The sequence below is a fragment of the Neofelis nebulosa genome, chromosome 4, assembly GCF_028018385.1.
Source record: "Neofelis nebulosa isolate mNeoNeb1 chromosome 4, mNeoNeb1.pri, whole genome shotgun sequence".
Lineage (NCBI taxonomy): Eukaryota > Metazoa > Chordata > Mammalia > Carnivora > Felidae > Neofelis > Neofelis nebulosa.
This window is the reverse complement of record NC_080785.1, coordinates 152,321,259-152,337,121: the sequence shown is the minus strand read 5'-3', so window position 1 is coordinate 152,337,121 and position 15,863 is coordinate 152,321,259. Positions and strand designations below refer to the sequence as shown.

General features: G+C 58.0%; 3 protein-coding genes across 10 annotated transcripts in view; all 3 read right to left on the bottom strand.

Annotated features, from left to right (window-relative positions):
* PFKFB4 (6-phosphofructo-2-kinase/fructose-2,6-biphosphatase 4) overlaps window positions 1-5,950 on the bottom strand; it is a 42,037-nt gene extending 36,087 nt beyond the window's left edge. For 5 of the 8 annotated variants that reach the window (XM_058727044.1, XM_058727042.1, XM_058727043.1 and 2 more), the window contains exon 1: window positions 2,103-2,290. In XM_058727044.1, coding sequence (XP_058583027.1) covers window positions 2,103-2,199 — 97 coding nt within the window. In that variant the 5' untranslated portion in view covers window positions 2,200-2,290. Of the gene's footprint in view, window positions 1-2,102; window positions 2,291-3,829; window positions 3,986-5,819 lie in introns of those variants that run through there. The other 3 variants (XM_058727045.1, XM_058727049.1, XM_058727048.1) reach the window with 3 other exon arrangements.
* A 459-nt stretch (window positions 5,951-6,409) lies between these two features.
* Window positions 6,410-8,694, bottom strand: UCN2 (urocortin 2). The gene is made up of 2 exons (XM_058727041.1): window positions 8,401-8,694; window positions 6,410-7,774 (listed from the first exon to the last, which is right to left on the bottom strand). Exons 1-2 carry the CDS (start codon window positions 8,503-8,505, stop codon window positions 7,424-7,426), a joined length of 456 nt encoding a protein of 151 aa, XP_058583024.1. The 5' UTR covers window positions 8,506-8,694; the 3' UTR covers window positions 6,410-7,423.
* Window positions 8,695-8,777: 83 nt separating this feature from the next.
* COL7A1 (collagen type VII alpha 1 chain) overlaps window positions 8,778-15,863 on the bottom strand; it is a 30,894-nt gene continuing 23,808 nt past the window's right edge. The window contains exons 93-118 of the mRNA XM_058727040.1: window positions 15,801-15,860; window positions 15,559-15,666; window positions 15,311-15,382; window positions 15,134-15,169; window positions 14,949-15,008; window positions 14,807-14,851; window positions 14,548-14,583; window positions 14,402-14,437; window positions 14,266-14,322; window positions 14,045-14,116; window positions 13,489-13,560; window positions 13,240-13,275; window positions 12,843-12,923; window positions 12,543-12,596; window positions 12,412-12,465; window positions 12,277-12,339; window positions 11,760-11,822; window positions 11,544-11,660; window positions 11,295-11,372; window positions 11,144-11,197; window positions 10,966-11,014; window positions 10,315-10,347; window positions 10,080-10,166; window positions 9,759-9,848; window positions 9,435-9,632; window positions 8,778-9,104 (exon numbers count right to left, since the gene is read on the bottom strand). Coding sequence (XP_058583023.1) covers window positions 9,088-9,104; window positions 9,435-9,632; window positions 9,759-9,848; window positions 10,080-10,166; window positions 10,315-10,347; window positions 10,966-11,014; window positions 11,144-11,197; window positions 11,295-11,372; window positions 11,544-11,660; window positions 11,760-11,822; window positions 12,277-12,339; window positions 12,412-12,465; window positions 12,543-12,596; window positions 12,843-12,923; window positions 13,240-13,275; window positions 13,489-13,560; window positions 14,045-14,116; window positions 14,266-14,322; window positions 14,402-14,437; window positions 14,548-14,583; window positions 14,807-14,851; window positions 14,949-15,008; window positions 15,134-15,169; window positions 15,311-15,382; window positions 15,559-15,666; window positions 15,801-15,860 — 1,728 coding nt within the window. The 3' untranslated portion in view covers window positions 8,778-9,087. The remainder of the gene's footprint in view (window positions 9,105-9,434; window positions 9,633-9,758; window positions 9,849-10,079; window positions 10,167-10,314; window positions 10,348-10,965; window positions 11,015-11,143; window positions 11,198-11,294; window positions 11,373-11,543; window positions 11,661-11,759; window positions 11,823-12,276; window positions 12,340-12,411; window positions 12,466-12,542; window positions 12,597-12,842; window positions 12,924-13,239; window positions 13,276-13,488; window positions 13,561-14,044; window positions 14,117-14,265; window positions 14,323-14,401; window positions 14,438-14,547; window positions 14,584-14,806; window positions 14,852-14,948; window positions 15,009-15,133; window positions 15,170-15,310; window positions 15,383-15,558; window positions 15,667-15,800; window positions 15,861-15,863) is intronic.

Below are 15,863 nucleotides of genomic sequence, written 5' to 3'. Positions count from 1 at the left end.
TCCTCTTCTCCACAAAGCCCTGTGATCAAGTCAACTTCTACCCATCCCCCTCCCTCAGAGGGGGGCCTCCTGTGGTCTTCCATCAAGTTATAAGTCCACCATGTAGAGGGTACAATGCCGCATGAACAGTCTCTAGGGACTGGAGGTGCTGCCCAGACAGGTTCCATGTTCCCTCCTGGCTTACTCCCTGCTGTGAACTCAGGGACCCTTGCTTGGGGACCAAACCACCACACAATCTGCAGGTCTCATCTTTGGCTTCTTGGGTGCCTCCTCCTCCAGGAAGCTCTCCTGTTCTGGGACAGTCCAGAATCCCACCCGCTGCAACACCCTGAGACAGTGCCATGGCACAAGTTCCTCTGCTCAGACCAGAGCCACATTTTCATCGCATCCTTGGAGCGTGGAGAAACACAGACCCCTCCCCAACGGGTCGCAGCATCTTTGCCACCTGGAATGGGTGCTGGCTCAGGGCTGATGCCTCAATTCCTGACTCTGACACACAGAGAAGCAAAGTGGTGATGAAATGGCAGAGCCACCTGCTGCCTCTTATCAAGCGCCTCCTCCTGAGGGGGCTCCTGGCAGCTTCTGTGAGTAGGGAGATGGCTGCCTCCATCCCACAGATGAGGAACCCATGGCCGAGAGAGTTAGCTCCGTGCCCAAGGTCACACAGCTGAGCTACCATGTGGCTGGAGTGTTCCTGCCTCCAAAAGCCCAGGTTGTGACTCCTTCGCCTTTATGTAGTAACAGCAGCCACCCCCTTGTTAGGACAATACAGCCTAATGCAGACTGGCTAGAAGCACAAGAGCAAGAGGCCTTGGCCTCGGTCCCTCCAGAAAAGTCTGGAAGAAGGGATGTCTAGGGTGTAGCCATAGACTCAGTACTGAGCCATAGCCAGTCAAACTGAGTACTGACTGGAAAGCCATGGCCCCCGGGCTAAGAGACTGACCACCACCTCAGCCTCCTACCAGGACCTACATCATGATTAGAGCCATGACCCACCAGAATGTCTGGTCAAAACCATGACCACCCCCTACCAGGACCCAGTACAGTAAGAGATACACACAGCCCACCTACAGGACTCACATCTTGGTCAAAAAGCCCCCAGGCTGGCCCAAAACAAAACAAGCACGGGGCACTCTCCCTCCCTTATTATGCCCAAGCAGACATCAAGGTGTACAAGGAGATCCTAGCACAACACACAATCTCCTGATCTCCTTTTCTATATCTGTACCACGAGTTGGACTAGATGTTCTCTGAGGTCCTTGCCAATTTGCAAATTCATTATAATGTTTCGGTTACTCCTAAAAAAAAAAAAACAAAAAAAAACCAACCTTTGTTTTTCTTGGCAATAAGCGGTTGCAGACTCATGTAAGGACAAATAGAAAGTCAAGTAAAGTGGATTAAACACCGGGATCCCAGGAAAGGCAGGCCCCGCCGTAACAATTCATTAACAATTCCACGGATTTCAGCATGTCTCCTGGATGTTTTCTCTTCCAACCTTACCATTCGCCCACAACCCCATCTGGATGCATATACAGCCATGAACACAAAGACAGGTCCATATGGGACAGTGTTCTCACCTTCTCCATCCTCAACACAACTGCACTTCCCTGAAATTCCTCTCAAAGCTCAGTGTTAGGCCCAGAAGTGGGTAGTTAAGTCCAAGGAGCACCCTTCCTCCCACTGGAGGAATGGCCCACCCTTGGGCGTTTGAAACTTCTGGGCTCAGAGAGGCCAAATGATTTCCATAAGGCCAACACAGCTCAGAACCGGTCTACACTCTCTGGCCTGCAGAGAGGGCAGGACGAAGCTCCGAATCCTCCCCTGCCTTGACCTAGTGAGTACCTGCCAGAGGTGATGGCGGCCAGACCTAGCCCCTAGCGAGCGTAGACGCGGCCATATACATGTCTCTTCCCCCTGCTCTGCCACACCTGTGCCCGGCTCCCGGCCTGTTCCTGCTCCTCTACCACCAGTCACGGCAGCCCCATCTGTCCCCGGTTTCCCACCTGTCCTTGGACCCCTCTCCATGGGAGACCACTGCCCAGGCCGCCCTATCCACGCATCCCGATGCGCCGCCCTCCCCTTCCCCAAGGACCCCGCCTCACCACCGCGCTGGCAGGCGTGCAGAGCGGGTCGCCCATTGCTGTAGGGCATCCAGATCTTCTTCAAGGGGTTCTGAGTCAATTCCCGTGGGGACGCCATATCCGGGTTGGGACGAGTCGGACTGCGCGGACCGCGACCTAGCAGCCAGGCCACCTCGGGCCACTCGAGGCCCCGCCCCTCGGCCCCGCCCCTCCTCGAGCCGTGCAGACGCCAATCCAACTCCCCCAGGCCCCTCCCCAGAACAAATAGGCCCTACCCCCAACAGAAGAGGGCTGGCCTCCGACCACGCATGCCCAACTCGACTGCCAGCCGGTTTTGGACCCAGCGGGCTCGCCAGTCACGCCGGGATCGAGGACGCGCATGCCCAGCTCCCCACAGCTTCTAGCCCGGGATGTGCAGAGGCTCTAGCCCGGCACACCCAACCGTACACTCAGATACGCATTGGCCTCACCCACGGCCTCGCCTGCATAGATTGCCCCCTACCCCCCCCAGCATCCGGGTTCTGCTCTCTGCTACCCTTGACCTCAGGTTCCCTAGGAGGAAGGGATTTGCATGCCCGGGGGCAGGGCCTGCTTGACCCTCAGGTCTCAGTTGTTCGGGACCTGTCTGGTGACTCCGGAGTAATCCCAGTTGTCAACTGCCACGCCCGCCAGCCCTGCGTCAGTCCGGTCCTCTCTCGACCCTCTCTCAAGCCCCAGGACTCTTCCCTCGCCCACTGAAGCGACCGACTCAACCGCGCTGGAAAAGTTTCTTTATCTCATGGACAGGGACACGGGACAAATCTCAAAATTGATTATGTTTCCTCTTTTTACCTTGGCTAGTGGGAAGCTCAGGCTAAAACTCTGGCCCACCTGGAACACATGAGCAGGACCTTTTAACCAAGCTCCCTGGCAGTATCTTACTTCTCCTGCCAGGATTTCATCTCTACCAATTAAATTTTAAATTGTAAATCTACATATTTTTTAAGTGAATCTCTGTCTCTCCATCAGGAAAACAGAATGCAGTCATCATCAACCTACAAGATTCAGGTATTTATTAAATGTGTCAGTGTCTGAGAAATCCATTTTAAAGCACATCAGTGATATTTATATTATTTATCTCCCTCCCGTCTCTAAGAATGCAGTGGAAACAGGGGGCAAGGGAGAAATCCAGAAGTTCAGGAACCCTGGGTCACTTTCCTTTGTCTCCTCAGCCCAGTTTCTCAAAGTTTTGTACACTTTCTGTCCCCGGACCCCCACTGACACTGCTCAAACCTGGGTCACACTGCCCTCTAGCGATGTCCTCCACAAAACCCCCAGACAGGATCATGGCACTCTCAGGTTCTCTCTGCCCAAAGTGTGCCCAGCCAGGAGCCAGGTGCTAGGGACATGGAGAACAAGGCTCCGCCCAGTGCATCAGGGGAGCAGCATCCCCTCCCTCTGACCTCCCTGCCACCCACTTGTCTCCACCCAGCACTTCAGAGCCTGGCAAGGACCCTTAAGATAACTCTGATACAGATGTCTTGCCCACTTCACAGGAGATGGATGGGGAGGTGGAAGCCCACCTAGATCCTTCCTGAAACCAGCTTTAGCTGCCTACCCCCAGAGGAATGCCCCGCCCCAGACAGACTTGAGCACTTCCTCTTTCATCCTCTCTCTGCAGCGTCCACCTCCCACCTCCTTCCACCTCACACCAGGGCAGCTCTGAACACACTCATATGCGGCTCCTGATGCCCCTTGTGACCACCCACCTGCTTCCTACTTCTCCAAAGCCACTCATTGGTTCCTGGCACAGCCAATCTTCCGGTCTGTCTCTGAGCCGTTGCCAAGGCCATCCTGGGGTCACCTCGACCTCAGAGACCTTGTCACCACCCGCCCACACCCTATCCAACCCCCAGCATTCACTGCAAAGGCTACATACTCTAGCACCCACAGACACCCAGCACCTCCTCTGCCTGCCCATTCTCCTCCTTACCCCTCCTGGGATGCTAGTCAAAAGCTGGGGGTAGGGGGTAGGGCAGGGCAGGATGCCAGGGCCATTTCGAGGAAGCTGTCCCCAAGCCCAGTCTGAGCCTGACTTCCCAGGAAGAGCAATGACTCTGTACCTCCCACTCTTCCCCAAACAGTCTGACCCTGGGCTGACCCAGACACACCTTCCCAAGTCCCAACATCCAGTGAGAGGCCACAGGTCACCAGCAGGAGGAGCGTGGGGCCCCTCCCCAAGGTCAAAGTCTACCTCTGCTCTGAGAATGCTCCTCGTCTCCCCGCCCATTTCTCAGGTAGGAAACTGAGGGAGGAGAGCGGGGTCTGGGGTCACAGAGCCAGCCCACAGTGCAGGACCGACTGAGATGAACTCCCAGCCCTTTAAAACCTCACCTCCCACACCTTCCATATCACCACAATTTCCTACCCCTACCCCTGGCCTCTGGCTTGTTCCTTCCATTGAAATGCTCTCTTGGCTTTCTGCTCCTACAGCATCAGTAGATGTCCAAGAGAACAGTTGGCCTTCATGGCTTTTCCTTCCTTGGAGCCATCCCAAAGTGATGGGGTGGAAAGTGTGCTGGGATGTCGGCGTGCACTCATGTGTGAATGTGTCCTGCTCAGTCTCCCCCCTTCTCTATGAACCTGCCTGGCCTGGTCCTGGCTGGCTCCCGTGGTGCCCTCTGCGCTGACCACTAGACCTCTCTCCAGTGTCCCAGGCTACAAGCTATAGATTGGCTGAAGTCCTCGATCCTCAGTTGTTGCTGCTCAAACTCTTCCCCAAACCTGTATCTGTTCGTCAGTCCCGGCCAGACCATCAAGCCACCCTTTGCAGCATAAAGGCCCAGGGACCTCAGTGAATGCCACACAGCCCCACATGCCAGTGCACGGAAGCATGAACACAGAGCCACACGTGCACACACACTAGCAAGCCCTGCACCCAGGCCTACACAGACAGGAAGGCTGCAGAGCTCGCTGCTCTCTACTGCCTCCTTTCCCCTTTATTTCCCTCCTCCTCTTCCCTCTGTGCCACTGGAAGGTTCCCAGGAATTCCAGCTTCGTCCAGCCAGTTCAAGCCCAGGATCATCCCCAGTGTCTCCCTGGGCCCAGAGCTCACAGACGGTGTGAGGTTCCAGCTTGTGGGTATGGAGCCATGTGACCAAGCAGCCTGTGAACTGTGGTCGGCACTTGCTGATTGCAGTTTGGCACAAGGCACACAGTAGGCACTCAGAGTGACTCATTGCCAGCCAAGGCACACAGTAAGGGCTAGAGAGGTTCATGACCAGAATAGAGCACACAGTAGGTGCTTAGAGCAGCTCAGGACCCACACAAGGCACACAGTAGGTGCCCTAGAAATCCTGGTTTAAGGGCTAAAGCCACTTCACACGAAACATTTCCCAAATGAGCTTCTGGGCCTCCCCAAACTGATGTGTGACCCCTGAGGGGGACCTGGACAAACCTGACCCCCTGGGAGGCCAGCAAAGGGTAGAGCGGGAGGGCCTCAGGCAGCTCCAGCTGGCTGTCCCTCTCCCTGGGCTGCAGGAAGAAGCTATTTATAGTTCCCCCTTGGCCCAGCCCCTCCACTCCCCTGCACAGCAACAGGGTTCCCCCTCCTCCTTGCCACCGACAGGCTGATGCCCCCTCAGAACACCCCTACAGCTAGAGAGACACCCAACACTCTCGCACCCCTTCCAGCACCACCCCCACTGCGCCCTGGTCTTTCCCCAATCCCCCCACCCTCGCCCCGCCGCCGGTGCCTACCCCGCCTACTGCTCCCTGACCCGGGGTCCGTCAGGGCGCTGCCTCCCTCCGTGCCTCTGTCCATACTGAAAGCGAACTGGCCCCGGGCCGTTGCCCCCCTGCAGCCTGGAGCCAGGCAGCCCCGCCCTCCGGGTTCGTGAGGGAGCTTCGGTGTGCCCCGTGGCCCCGCCTCCCCGGCCACGCCCTGGGCCCGCCCCCCGAGGCTGCTCACAACTTGAGAGATCAACAGTGCCCCCACCCCAGGCAGCCAAACTCCTGCCCGTGTGGCCTCTCTCTCCAGGCAGAGCGGCCCATACTGCCCAGTGTCTGCCCTCGTCTCCAGCTGGAGCTGTCTACAGTACCCAGGGTATCTGCCCCATCTGCAGGCAAGCCTGTCCACACTGCTCAGAAGGTCAGCCCCATCTCCAGCCCAGCAATGGAGCTGGGGGTGTGAGATTAGGCAAAACCTACTCCTTCTACACCAAGGAACCGGGTGGGTGAAATGGGGCAGGGGTGGAGGGGAGTGGGCAGAGGGGCAACATAGTCAGCTATGACCAAACCCTTGACTGTCCTTGCCTGGGTGCACATGACTGTGATTCTCACTCATCCCATTCTCCAGTCACTACATTTATTGAGCTCTTCCTGCATGCCAGAACCTTCAAGTGCACCGTCACTCAATGTTTGCAAGAAGCTTAGTGGCATCATTCTGCTTTACAGAGAAAGAAACTAAGGCTTGGAAAGGTGAGCAAATTTTAGTTTGCTTGGGACAATTCAACAAAGGAGGTATGGGGCTGGACCGGAGCCCCAGCAGCCCGAGCCTCCTCTCTCCCGAGTCATGTGTGTCCAAGGGCCGAGGCCAGGTGTGCAGGGCTGTGGGTAGGACAGTGCCTGGCTGTGTGTTGAGTGTGCTTCATGTGGGTTTGGGGGACAAGTATCTGTTCTTCCCAGCCCCCTCGCATGCCCTCCCCTCACCCACACACACCCACACCAGAGATGCACCCACCGATCACACGTACACCTACCACAAGGCAAGGCTGTCACAACCACAGACTTTCCACATACGGTCACCCATGCCTGGAGATGCCTGTGACAGCCCCATTCTTCTGGGGTGGGTGCTGCCTCATGAAGCACAAAACATGCATGTGACCCTCAGCCTGTACTCCCCTGTGTGGTGACCTGTTGGGGGCAGGGAAGACCTGCAGGTCTGGTCTTAGGTGGATGGGTCTGAGATACAATACTGGGCTCCTATGTTGAGGTTCCTAAAACTGGCACAAAGTGGCCACACTGGCAGTGTCCAGATTCTTGCTCTTTGACTGTGGGGCACCCAGACATGGCAAGACTCCACACGGTAGTCACATTCCACAGTAGTGTCCAAGCTGTCCAGACATATTGTAAGTCTGTGGGGCTCCAGGTATGGCAAGACTCCATTTGGCAGTCACCCGATATGGCAATGTCCGGGCTGTCCAAACAAACTGTGGCTCTGTGAGGCACTCAGCTGTGATATGACACCACATGGCAGTGACTGCACGGGGCCGTGGCCAGGCACACTGTGCCCAGATGTAGTGCGTCCTGCTCTGCTGCTGCCTTCCAGGTCTCCTAATTCAGGGTGACCCCCGCCCTCAGGCTCAGCGGCGGCCAACATGGGCCAGGATGCGAGCGTTGGCAGCGGCCTGCTCCCTCACAGCTCTGGCTCGGGCTTGCTCCAGTAAGATCCGCAGGAGGCCAATGGGGACATCCAGTGAGAGAGTGATGCGGGGGCCTGGGCGGGGGCCAGGGCTGGGGTGGCCCCAAGCAGTGGAGGGGCCCACGGTGCTGGCTGAGGGGCTCTCTGAGGCCACAGGGCGGGGAGTGGCTTGGGGAGGGTTCTGAGGGAGGAGCTGGAAGGCTGGACTAGGGGTCATGGGGACAAGCAGGGCCCTGCCCGACGTCAGGATCATCAGCACCAGCAGAGCCCACCTGGTCATCGCGTGGTCAGGCTGCGAGGAGAAAAGAGGCTCAGGGCAGGGGTTCTGGGCAGCCATGGCGCATGGACAGATGCAGACGGGGAAAGTAGACAGACAGAGAGAGGGAGACCAAGGGAAGGAGACAGAGAGGCAGAGATTAGAGAGGCCAGGCATGGGACGGAGATAAGAGAGACAGAGATGAAAGCACAAGACAGCCAGACAGAGCAGGGGCCAGGGAGACGGAGAGAGCAAGAAGGAGAGTGAAAGAGACAGAGAGCACAGCTAGGTCTGGATCTAGATGTAGAGATGGATACAGTTGGGGAGGGGAGGGAGAAGAGGGAAAAAGACGAGAGGGAGGACATGGAGGCAGAGCAAAAGAGAGGGAGACTGGAAGACAAAGAGGCTGGAGCCACCCCAGAGACAGACAGCATGATGAAAATAAGGATACCAAGGCATGGAGAGAACACAGAGGGACAAAAGGGGAGCCTCAGGTCTGAGGGAGCTTGCAGCAGATCGTGGACAAAGAAGGGCAGGAATGGGGTCCTCAAGGTAGAGAAGCAGCCAGAGACTCCACGTCTGGAGACCTCCAATAACCCATACCCGGATCTCCTCAGCCCCCAAGGCCCTGCCCATCCCACCCAGAGCCATCCCAGTCCTACCAGCGGCAGCCTCTTCTGGAGCAAGGTGGGGCCGCTGGGGCTGCCCGCGGCTGGGACCAGGCGGTGCTGTGCTGTGGTCGGGCCTCTCCCCCCTTCTGGGCCCATTTATCTCTCTCAGCCCCTGAGGTAGGAGCTGGGCATGGCTCCGGCATGAAGCAGCCCCCCACCTCTGACTCATCCCCTCCTGGGGGGGCAGTGAGGACATGTCCTCAGCCTCCACTCTGTCTACTCCTTTTTGGGGACACGTTGGACACTGAGAACCACAGAACAGTGACCAGGGCTGGACAGAGGGACTCTGCACCCGTGCAGGAGAGCACTGACCTCCCAGGGAAAACCGGACCCCCTGCCTTCCCCATCCCCAAACAGTCACAACAGGGGCCTTTTAAAACAGCAGCTTTAATGCCCCCCAGAATCAGCACCATGTCATCACAGGCTTGGGTCAAGGGGCAGGTCAGATGCAGTCACATCCACTCACTGCCCACAGCCACCCCCACACTGAGTCATCTACCAGGGAGGCAGGAGCCACAATGGGGGTTTGTCCACAGGGGGGAAGGCTAGACCCACGGGACCAAGTCACTGAAATAACGGACACGCTCATGCACGCTCACATGCACTCAGGCCTGTAGCACCAAGGGGAGGGACAGGAGTCCACCAGGGGATGCTGGACTTCAGCTCATCATCTGGGCCTCAGCTTCGGGCAGCACCTGGGTGGAACAGGTTGGGAGCTGACTTCAGGCATCTGGCCTCCCCGAGCATGTAGGCCACGGAGAGGCAGTGCACAGATGGTCAGTGGGGCAGCTGGGAGCACAAGAGTGAGGCTCTGACCTCAGAGAGGGGATCCTCACTCAGACCCTTGAGGAGGGAGCATGGAGGGGACTCCACAGCTAGGGTTCTCTGTTCAGCAACTTGGTCTGGGGAGGTCTGTCCCAGGCCTCCCAGTCTGAGGGGGGTCCTGACGTGGGACCCCGACCAAGACCTGATCTGGGTAGGCTCAGTGTCCAGGTCCCTCTCGGGGCGGAGGGGTAGGCCCATACCTGTTCCCTGGCTCTGGACCATGCGGGGCATGCAGCGGCGCTCACAGGCCTCACGGGTCCCAAAACGATTCGCATTCCCTCCACAGCCGCCGTAGACAAAGGGGTGACAGGCATCTGTGCCACCTGCCACAGCTCGATGGTACCAGCGCAGGGTGTAGGCAGTGCAGGAGCCCTCATCCAGTGGAAGCAAGCAGGGGTCTAGGGCCAACGGGGGTCAGGAGGTCAGCAGGGGTGGCAGCAGTCAGGGACTGAGGGTCAGTGAGAGGTCAGCAGGGGTCACTACTGTCCCTCCCTGAGTCCCTCTGGGCCAACCCCCCTTCTCACCATCGCCATCCTGAAGAACTTCAGGGTCCTGGTATTCCTCCACAGAATACTCAGAATATTCATATTCATCGTCCTCTGGGGGCACCTCGCCTGCACACAGGGTGGGGTGCAATGAGTGAGGCTGCTGCTGGGCCACGTTCATGCTGCCCAACCCCGGCCCTGAGAGTGGGGCGGGTAGCGCTGGTCTCCCACGTGTGTGCCCAGTGTTCATGCTGTGCCCTCCATGTCGCCCCTATACACATGGCATGTGCCCTGCATGCATGAGCAACCCGCATGTGTCTGTGTCCCACCACACATGCCCCATGGTTCCCCTGTCCTCACCTTCCTCCTCTGCATGAGAGACCCGGAGCACAGGCACAGGGTGGAGCTGGGAGCTGGCAGTGTCTGCAGCATAACTAGGGAGGGGTCCTGGAGCAAGGAGCAGGGACACAGGGCCTTGGGGTCATGATGGCAGCCACCCCAGCCAAGTCCCTGCTGAGCAAACCCAGGTAATGGACACAGTGGGACCTGGCATGAGGAAAGTCCCAGGAGCAGAAAATACCAGAAAACTACTCACGTGATCCAGATGCAATAAACTGGCCCTGGCAGGCTGGAGGGGGCAGAGAAGGGCAGGGAGAGAGAAAAGAACAGAGAGAAAGAGACAACGATGGAAAGGGGCAGAGAAAGAGAGAGACAGAGGGACACACACAGCGGGGCAGAGAAAGACAGCAGGAGAGAGTGACAGAGAGACCGACAGGACAGAAAGAGAGAGAGGGTGGGAAGCAGAGAAAGAGGAAGGAAGAAAGAGGAAGAAAGGCAGAGGAGAAACAGACAAAGGACGAAAGAGAAGTTGGGAACAGGCCAACAAAGGGCAAGAGAGGGAACGGAAGCAGAGAGAGGAGGAGACGGAGCTTCACTCTCTGATACCCCTCAGGGCCATCAGAGCCCCACTGGGCTGCTCCCGCCTCCACCCCTCCACACACGGCCACACTGGGCTTCTAGGAACACTGTGTGTCCACCCACATTTGCTGCGTGTCACCGTTTGGGGAAAGTCCTCACAGCATGTCTGTCCTGAGCATACATGCCCTCCTGTGTATCTATCCATCTCCACCCATCTCTGTGACTGCTGGTCCCCCATAAGTTCTGGGGACCCCATCTGCCCCTGTCTAGGGGTGCTGGAGTAGAATGGGAATGAGACCCAAGAGGCTCTGGGCTGGGCCCCACTCACCACAATGCTGACTCATCTCCTGACGCACAAAGCCCCGAATGTCATCCTCCTGGGAGCACAAGACCACAAGGATCATGAAGAACCCAGGGATCACAGGAGGGACAAAGGGCATATGATGCAGGGATCACAGGGGGACAGCACTGAGTCAGGGGCCCAGCCCACGAAGGCCTACACTTACTGTTAACGCAGCTTCTCCCTTTTCCCCGCGGGGGCCAGCGGGCCCTGGCCGCCCCTGTGTGCAACAGATGGGACCAGACTGTGACCTCTGATCTTAGGGACACCAGAGGTCACCCCAGTCTCTGACCCCAACCCCAGGAATCCCCACTTACCTGCTCCCCTCTCTCTCCAGGGGCCCCAGGGGCCCCAGGGGCACCCACCACTCTCTCTCCAGGGGGACCTCGCTCACCCTGTCAGACACAAGGATGAGTGAGCAGTCAGAGTCAGTGGAGGTCAGAAGGAAGGAAAGTTGAGATCATTAGGCTCAGGGGTATTGGCGATGGGTTGCAGGGTCAGAGGTCAGTGATATTGGAAGGGTCAGGGAGGTTCAGGGATCAGGAGTCAGGGTCAGAGCTGTTTACCTTCTGGCCCTGAAGTCCTTCAGGGCCTTTGGGACCAACACTGCCAGGTGGCCCAGGGGGGCCACTAGAGCCATCATTGCCCCTAGGACCTGGGAAGCCCCCAATTCCTGGGGGCCCCTGTGGAGAGACAGGTCAGAGTCAGTGATCAAAGCCCCCAAAGATGGACCCACTTCCAGAAAGTACAGTCCCTTTAGCTTGACCTTGGTCTCCACTTACCCGCTCCCCTTTCTCACCCTGGTCACCCTTGGATCCTGGCTGCCCATCAAAGCCTCGATCACCCTGGGAACAGAAAGAAGCATGCGAGACCATCTGTCTTGATGTCCTCAGTTCAACTGCCATGAGCCCCTTGGTCCAATGGCCACAATCTTCCATGACCCAAGCACCTGTGACCCTACCATCCCAGGACCTTCAATCTGCTGTGATCCCCATGACCCTGACCTGACTGTAATACCCCTTGCCCTGCTTCCACCTATTTCCTTTATATACACACACCAGCCTCCCCTACTGACCTCTTAGCCCTGATGCACCTCTCCCCACTGCTCCACTTCTCATCCCTTAACCCAAAGTCCCCACTGTGACCCCAACTCGCCCTGAAACCTCAAAACCAACCCTACTCTACCCCCCAGTGTCCCAACTTTCCACAACCCTCTTGACATGAAACCCCCATGACCCTACCATGACCTTCCCTGCCCCATTTTGACCCCCTTTTGTCCACTGTCGAGAGGGCCCATACCTTGGGACCAATCAGGCCCTCCTTTCCAGGGGTCCCCGACTGGCCCGGCATACCCGGCTCCCCCTGGAGAAGAGAAAACATGAGCTGGGCCCTGGCCCACCCATCCTTTCCCCATTCTGGGTGCCCCACACTCACCACATCTCCCTTGCGTCCTGCCAGCCCAGGGCGGCCAGGGAGACCAGCTTCTCCCTGCAGGGATCAATCAGGTAGAAGGGTCAGACAGGCCCCAGGCCCCACAGACGCCCATGTTCCCATCACCTCTGTACCTTATCTCCCTTCTCTCCGTCAAGGCCACAGGCCCCCTTTATCCCTCGTTCACCCTGGAGGGGGGAAAGAAATGGAAAAGTGACTTCCAGACACCTAACCCCTTGACCAGACCATGTAACCACTCTCCAAACTGGCCTCAGACACTCTAATCTCTGACCTTCCAACCCCTAATCTAATGCCCCACATTCAATCCCATATACCCCAACATCTGACCCCAGATACCTGACCTTTGACCCCAGATACCTTGCCCTCCAACATCAGGCCTTCCTGACCAGGAAAAAAGCCCAGCCCCTTCCCACCTTGAGGCCCCGGGGACCCATGAAGCCAATATCTCCTTTGTCGCCTCGGATACCAGGGGTTCCATCCTTTCCTGGTGATCCCTGGTAGAGAGAGGGGTCAATATGGAGTCAAGGGGGGTCAGGAGGGATCCAGGGGAATCACTCTGGATGAAAGGAACAGGAAACACCACAGGGGTGAGAGTCACTATTGGAGGCCAGAGCTAATGGAAGAGCAGGATTTTCCATGGGCAGAGGTCACCATGCGGGTGGAGACATCATAGCGGTTACTGTGAAGGTGGGGGCACTGGGCAGCATGAGGACACCATGAGACCACTGGGTCACTATAAGGTCAAAGGCCACCACAGGGAGATGGGGCCCTGTGGGGCAGGGGGTCTCTGAGGGAGCAGGGGCATCTTACCGGGTCACCTGGGAGCCCTGCAGCACCCGGTTCACCCTGTAGGAAACACAGATGGGGGAGGGCCACCTTTTAGTGTGACTGTCCCCCGTGCCACTCAGTGACTCCCAGGCTGCACACAAATCCCATGTAATCACATGGCCACGTGGCCAACAGTGAGGGAGGCTGGAAACCCTCCAACGTTCAGAGGACACCCATGAAACAGATGTGTGTGACGGGTGGTTTGGGGTCTGTGCCTGGGGCAGGGCTGACCTTGGGTCCTGTGAGTCCACGAGCTCCCAGCAACCCGGTTGAGCCCTTGTCACCAGGCTCTCCCTTGGTGCCCTGTGGGTGTAACCAGGAGAGGGACATAATCAGGACCACACCAGGCTGGAGGCTTGAAGTATGACTGGAACCTGCCAGATGGGGCAGCGCTCGGCTCGCTCCCACCCATCACCCTCAGTGTGGCTCATTTCTCATCCCAGGCCCTCAGATCCCTGCCCCTTCTTCCTACCATGGGGCTCCTGAACCAACCTGGAGTACTCCTGACACCTAAGAAGCCCCTTGTCTGTTCCCAGAGGGCCTCTCTTCGAGCTACATTCCACAGAGCTCCCTGGCGACCTCACATGGAGGTCCTTGAGCCCACTGTAGAGCCCCCATCCTCTCAGCCACTCCACAGAGTTGCCACAGCCTACTGAACCCCCTCCTTCTAACCCCCAGAAAGCCCCCATCCTCCCCTTTTTTCCTCACAGGCCCTCAATAGAGCCCCCACAGCCCACAGAAACCCTCTCCTGACCCTATATAGAGTACCCCACCCTCTTCTCTGTACCTTCTCTCCAGGGTTCCCAGTGTCTCCTCGAGGTCCTTTGTCACCATCTATGCCCCGAGGCCCTCGTTCGCCCTGGGTCAGGGGTCAGAAGTGAGGGTCAGGGGCTGGTGGTCTCTCACCATCTGAGGGTTTGAGCTCTCAGATTCCCTGGCCCAGCCCCCACGGGAGCTCCTCCCACACCCAAGATAGACCCACTCTGTACATGAGCCAGACCTACTCACCATGTCCCCTTTGGCACCCCGTGGCCCTGGAGGTCCCACAGCCATGGCTGCATCACCCTGAGTGGACAGAGGGCAATCAGAGGACGCAGGACCACACTTAGCCCCTGCCTCTGCCCTCCCGCATGCCCACACTCACCTTGTCACCCTTTAGCCCTGTAGTTCCAGTGTCACCCTATTGGGTGGAAGAGTGTGAATCTCTCCAAACTGAGGAGTCCCAAGTCCTGAATTACAAGATCTGGCTCCACCCCCACCCACCCTGGGGCCTTTTCCCCGTGTCCTTACCTTCTCCCCACGTTCCCCCCGGCTGCCCGGGGGCCCCTGTATGAGAAGACAACAGTGAGCTAAATAAACTTGGGGGCATTAGCGGGGAGACCGCTCAGGGGGTAGGGGACAACCAAGGGGTCCAAGGGGAATGGGAGACATGAAGGACCAGAGAGTATATAAAAAGAACCAGAAGTCTACAGAGTGTGTCCCAACAGCACAGAGGGCACAGGCAGGGGACTGAAGTCACATCACTGGTGCTTTCCCCAAGGGGACCCACCGTGAGTCCTCGGGGTCCCTCCTGGCCGGGACGGCCGTCTTCACCCTGGATGGTGACATTGAGTTCATTGACTCAGAAGTTGGAAATGAGAGGCAAGAGCTGTGGTAAAGGGAGCCATGGCTGCAGAGCAGGAAGTACATACCCGGACACCAGGTTCCCCACGCTCGCCTCGGGCCCCGGGCAGCCCTGCTCCAGGGTCTCCCTGGAGATCAACAGGATACCAGGGATATGAGAGGGGAATCAGTGGGGGACAGAGGGTCAAGGGAGGTCAGTGGAGGGTGGAGGGAGTGATGGATACAGGAGAGCCAGCAGCATTGTCCCATCTACCTTGTCTCCTTTGAGTCCAGAGGGCCCGGGCACTCCCTGTGGGCAGAGTAAGGTGAGTGTCCCATGCCCTCAAAAGCACACACACATACCCAGCCACACAGTGTGTCCCAGTTCCCACCTGGACAGACTCCAACACACAGGAATCAGATACCCGGGACAGAGAGCACTTCTACTCACCGCTGACCCTGGTGGTCCAGGTGGCCCCAAGGGACCTGGGGCTCCCTCTCTCCCCGGGAGACCTGCCAGACCCTACAGGAACAATAAAGAAAAAGAGGCAGAGAATGACTTGGAGACCTTCCTCCCCTATGGCCCCTCCAAGACTGGAGCCCCTGAGGCAGGGCCTGGGCCCCCTTCTCCTCACCCACTACCAAATTCAGAAGTCCTGAAGTCACCAAGTCCCTGCATGCTGCTCCTAGCACGCTTACCCGCTCTCCACTGGGGCCTGGCTGACCCGTCTCTCCACGAAGGCCTGTCTGACCGGGGAATCCGACAACACCAGGAGTACCAGGGGGCCCAGGGGGGCCCGCATCTCCCTGGAACAGAGATAGCAAAGGGAGGAATGGCCCCAACAGGACTGCTTCCCAGAACCAGGCCCAGAATGCCTTCTTCCCACTTCCAGGCACCTCCCTGCCTGCTGCACACCACTGGTGATGGGGCATCGACTAACCTTCAGACCTGGAGGACCAGCTGGCCCAAGGGGGCCCTGGACCCCGATTCCTGGGTCACCCTT

Coding starts and splice junctions, on each gene's coding strand:
- UCN2 (XM_058727041.1), bottom strand. CDS start 8,505: ATGGGCCCAGAAGGGGGGAGAGGCCCGACCACAGCACAGCACCGCCTG. Junction 7,775..8,400: donor TCCAGAAGAGGCTGCCGCTG/GTAGGACTGGGA, acceptor TTCTCCTCGCAG/CCTGACCACGCGATGACCAG.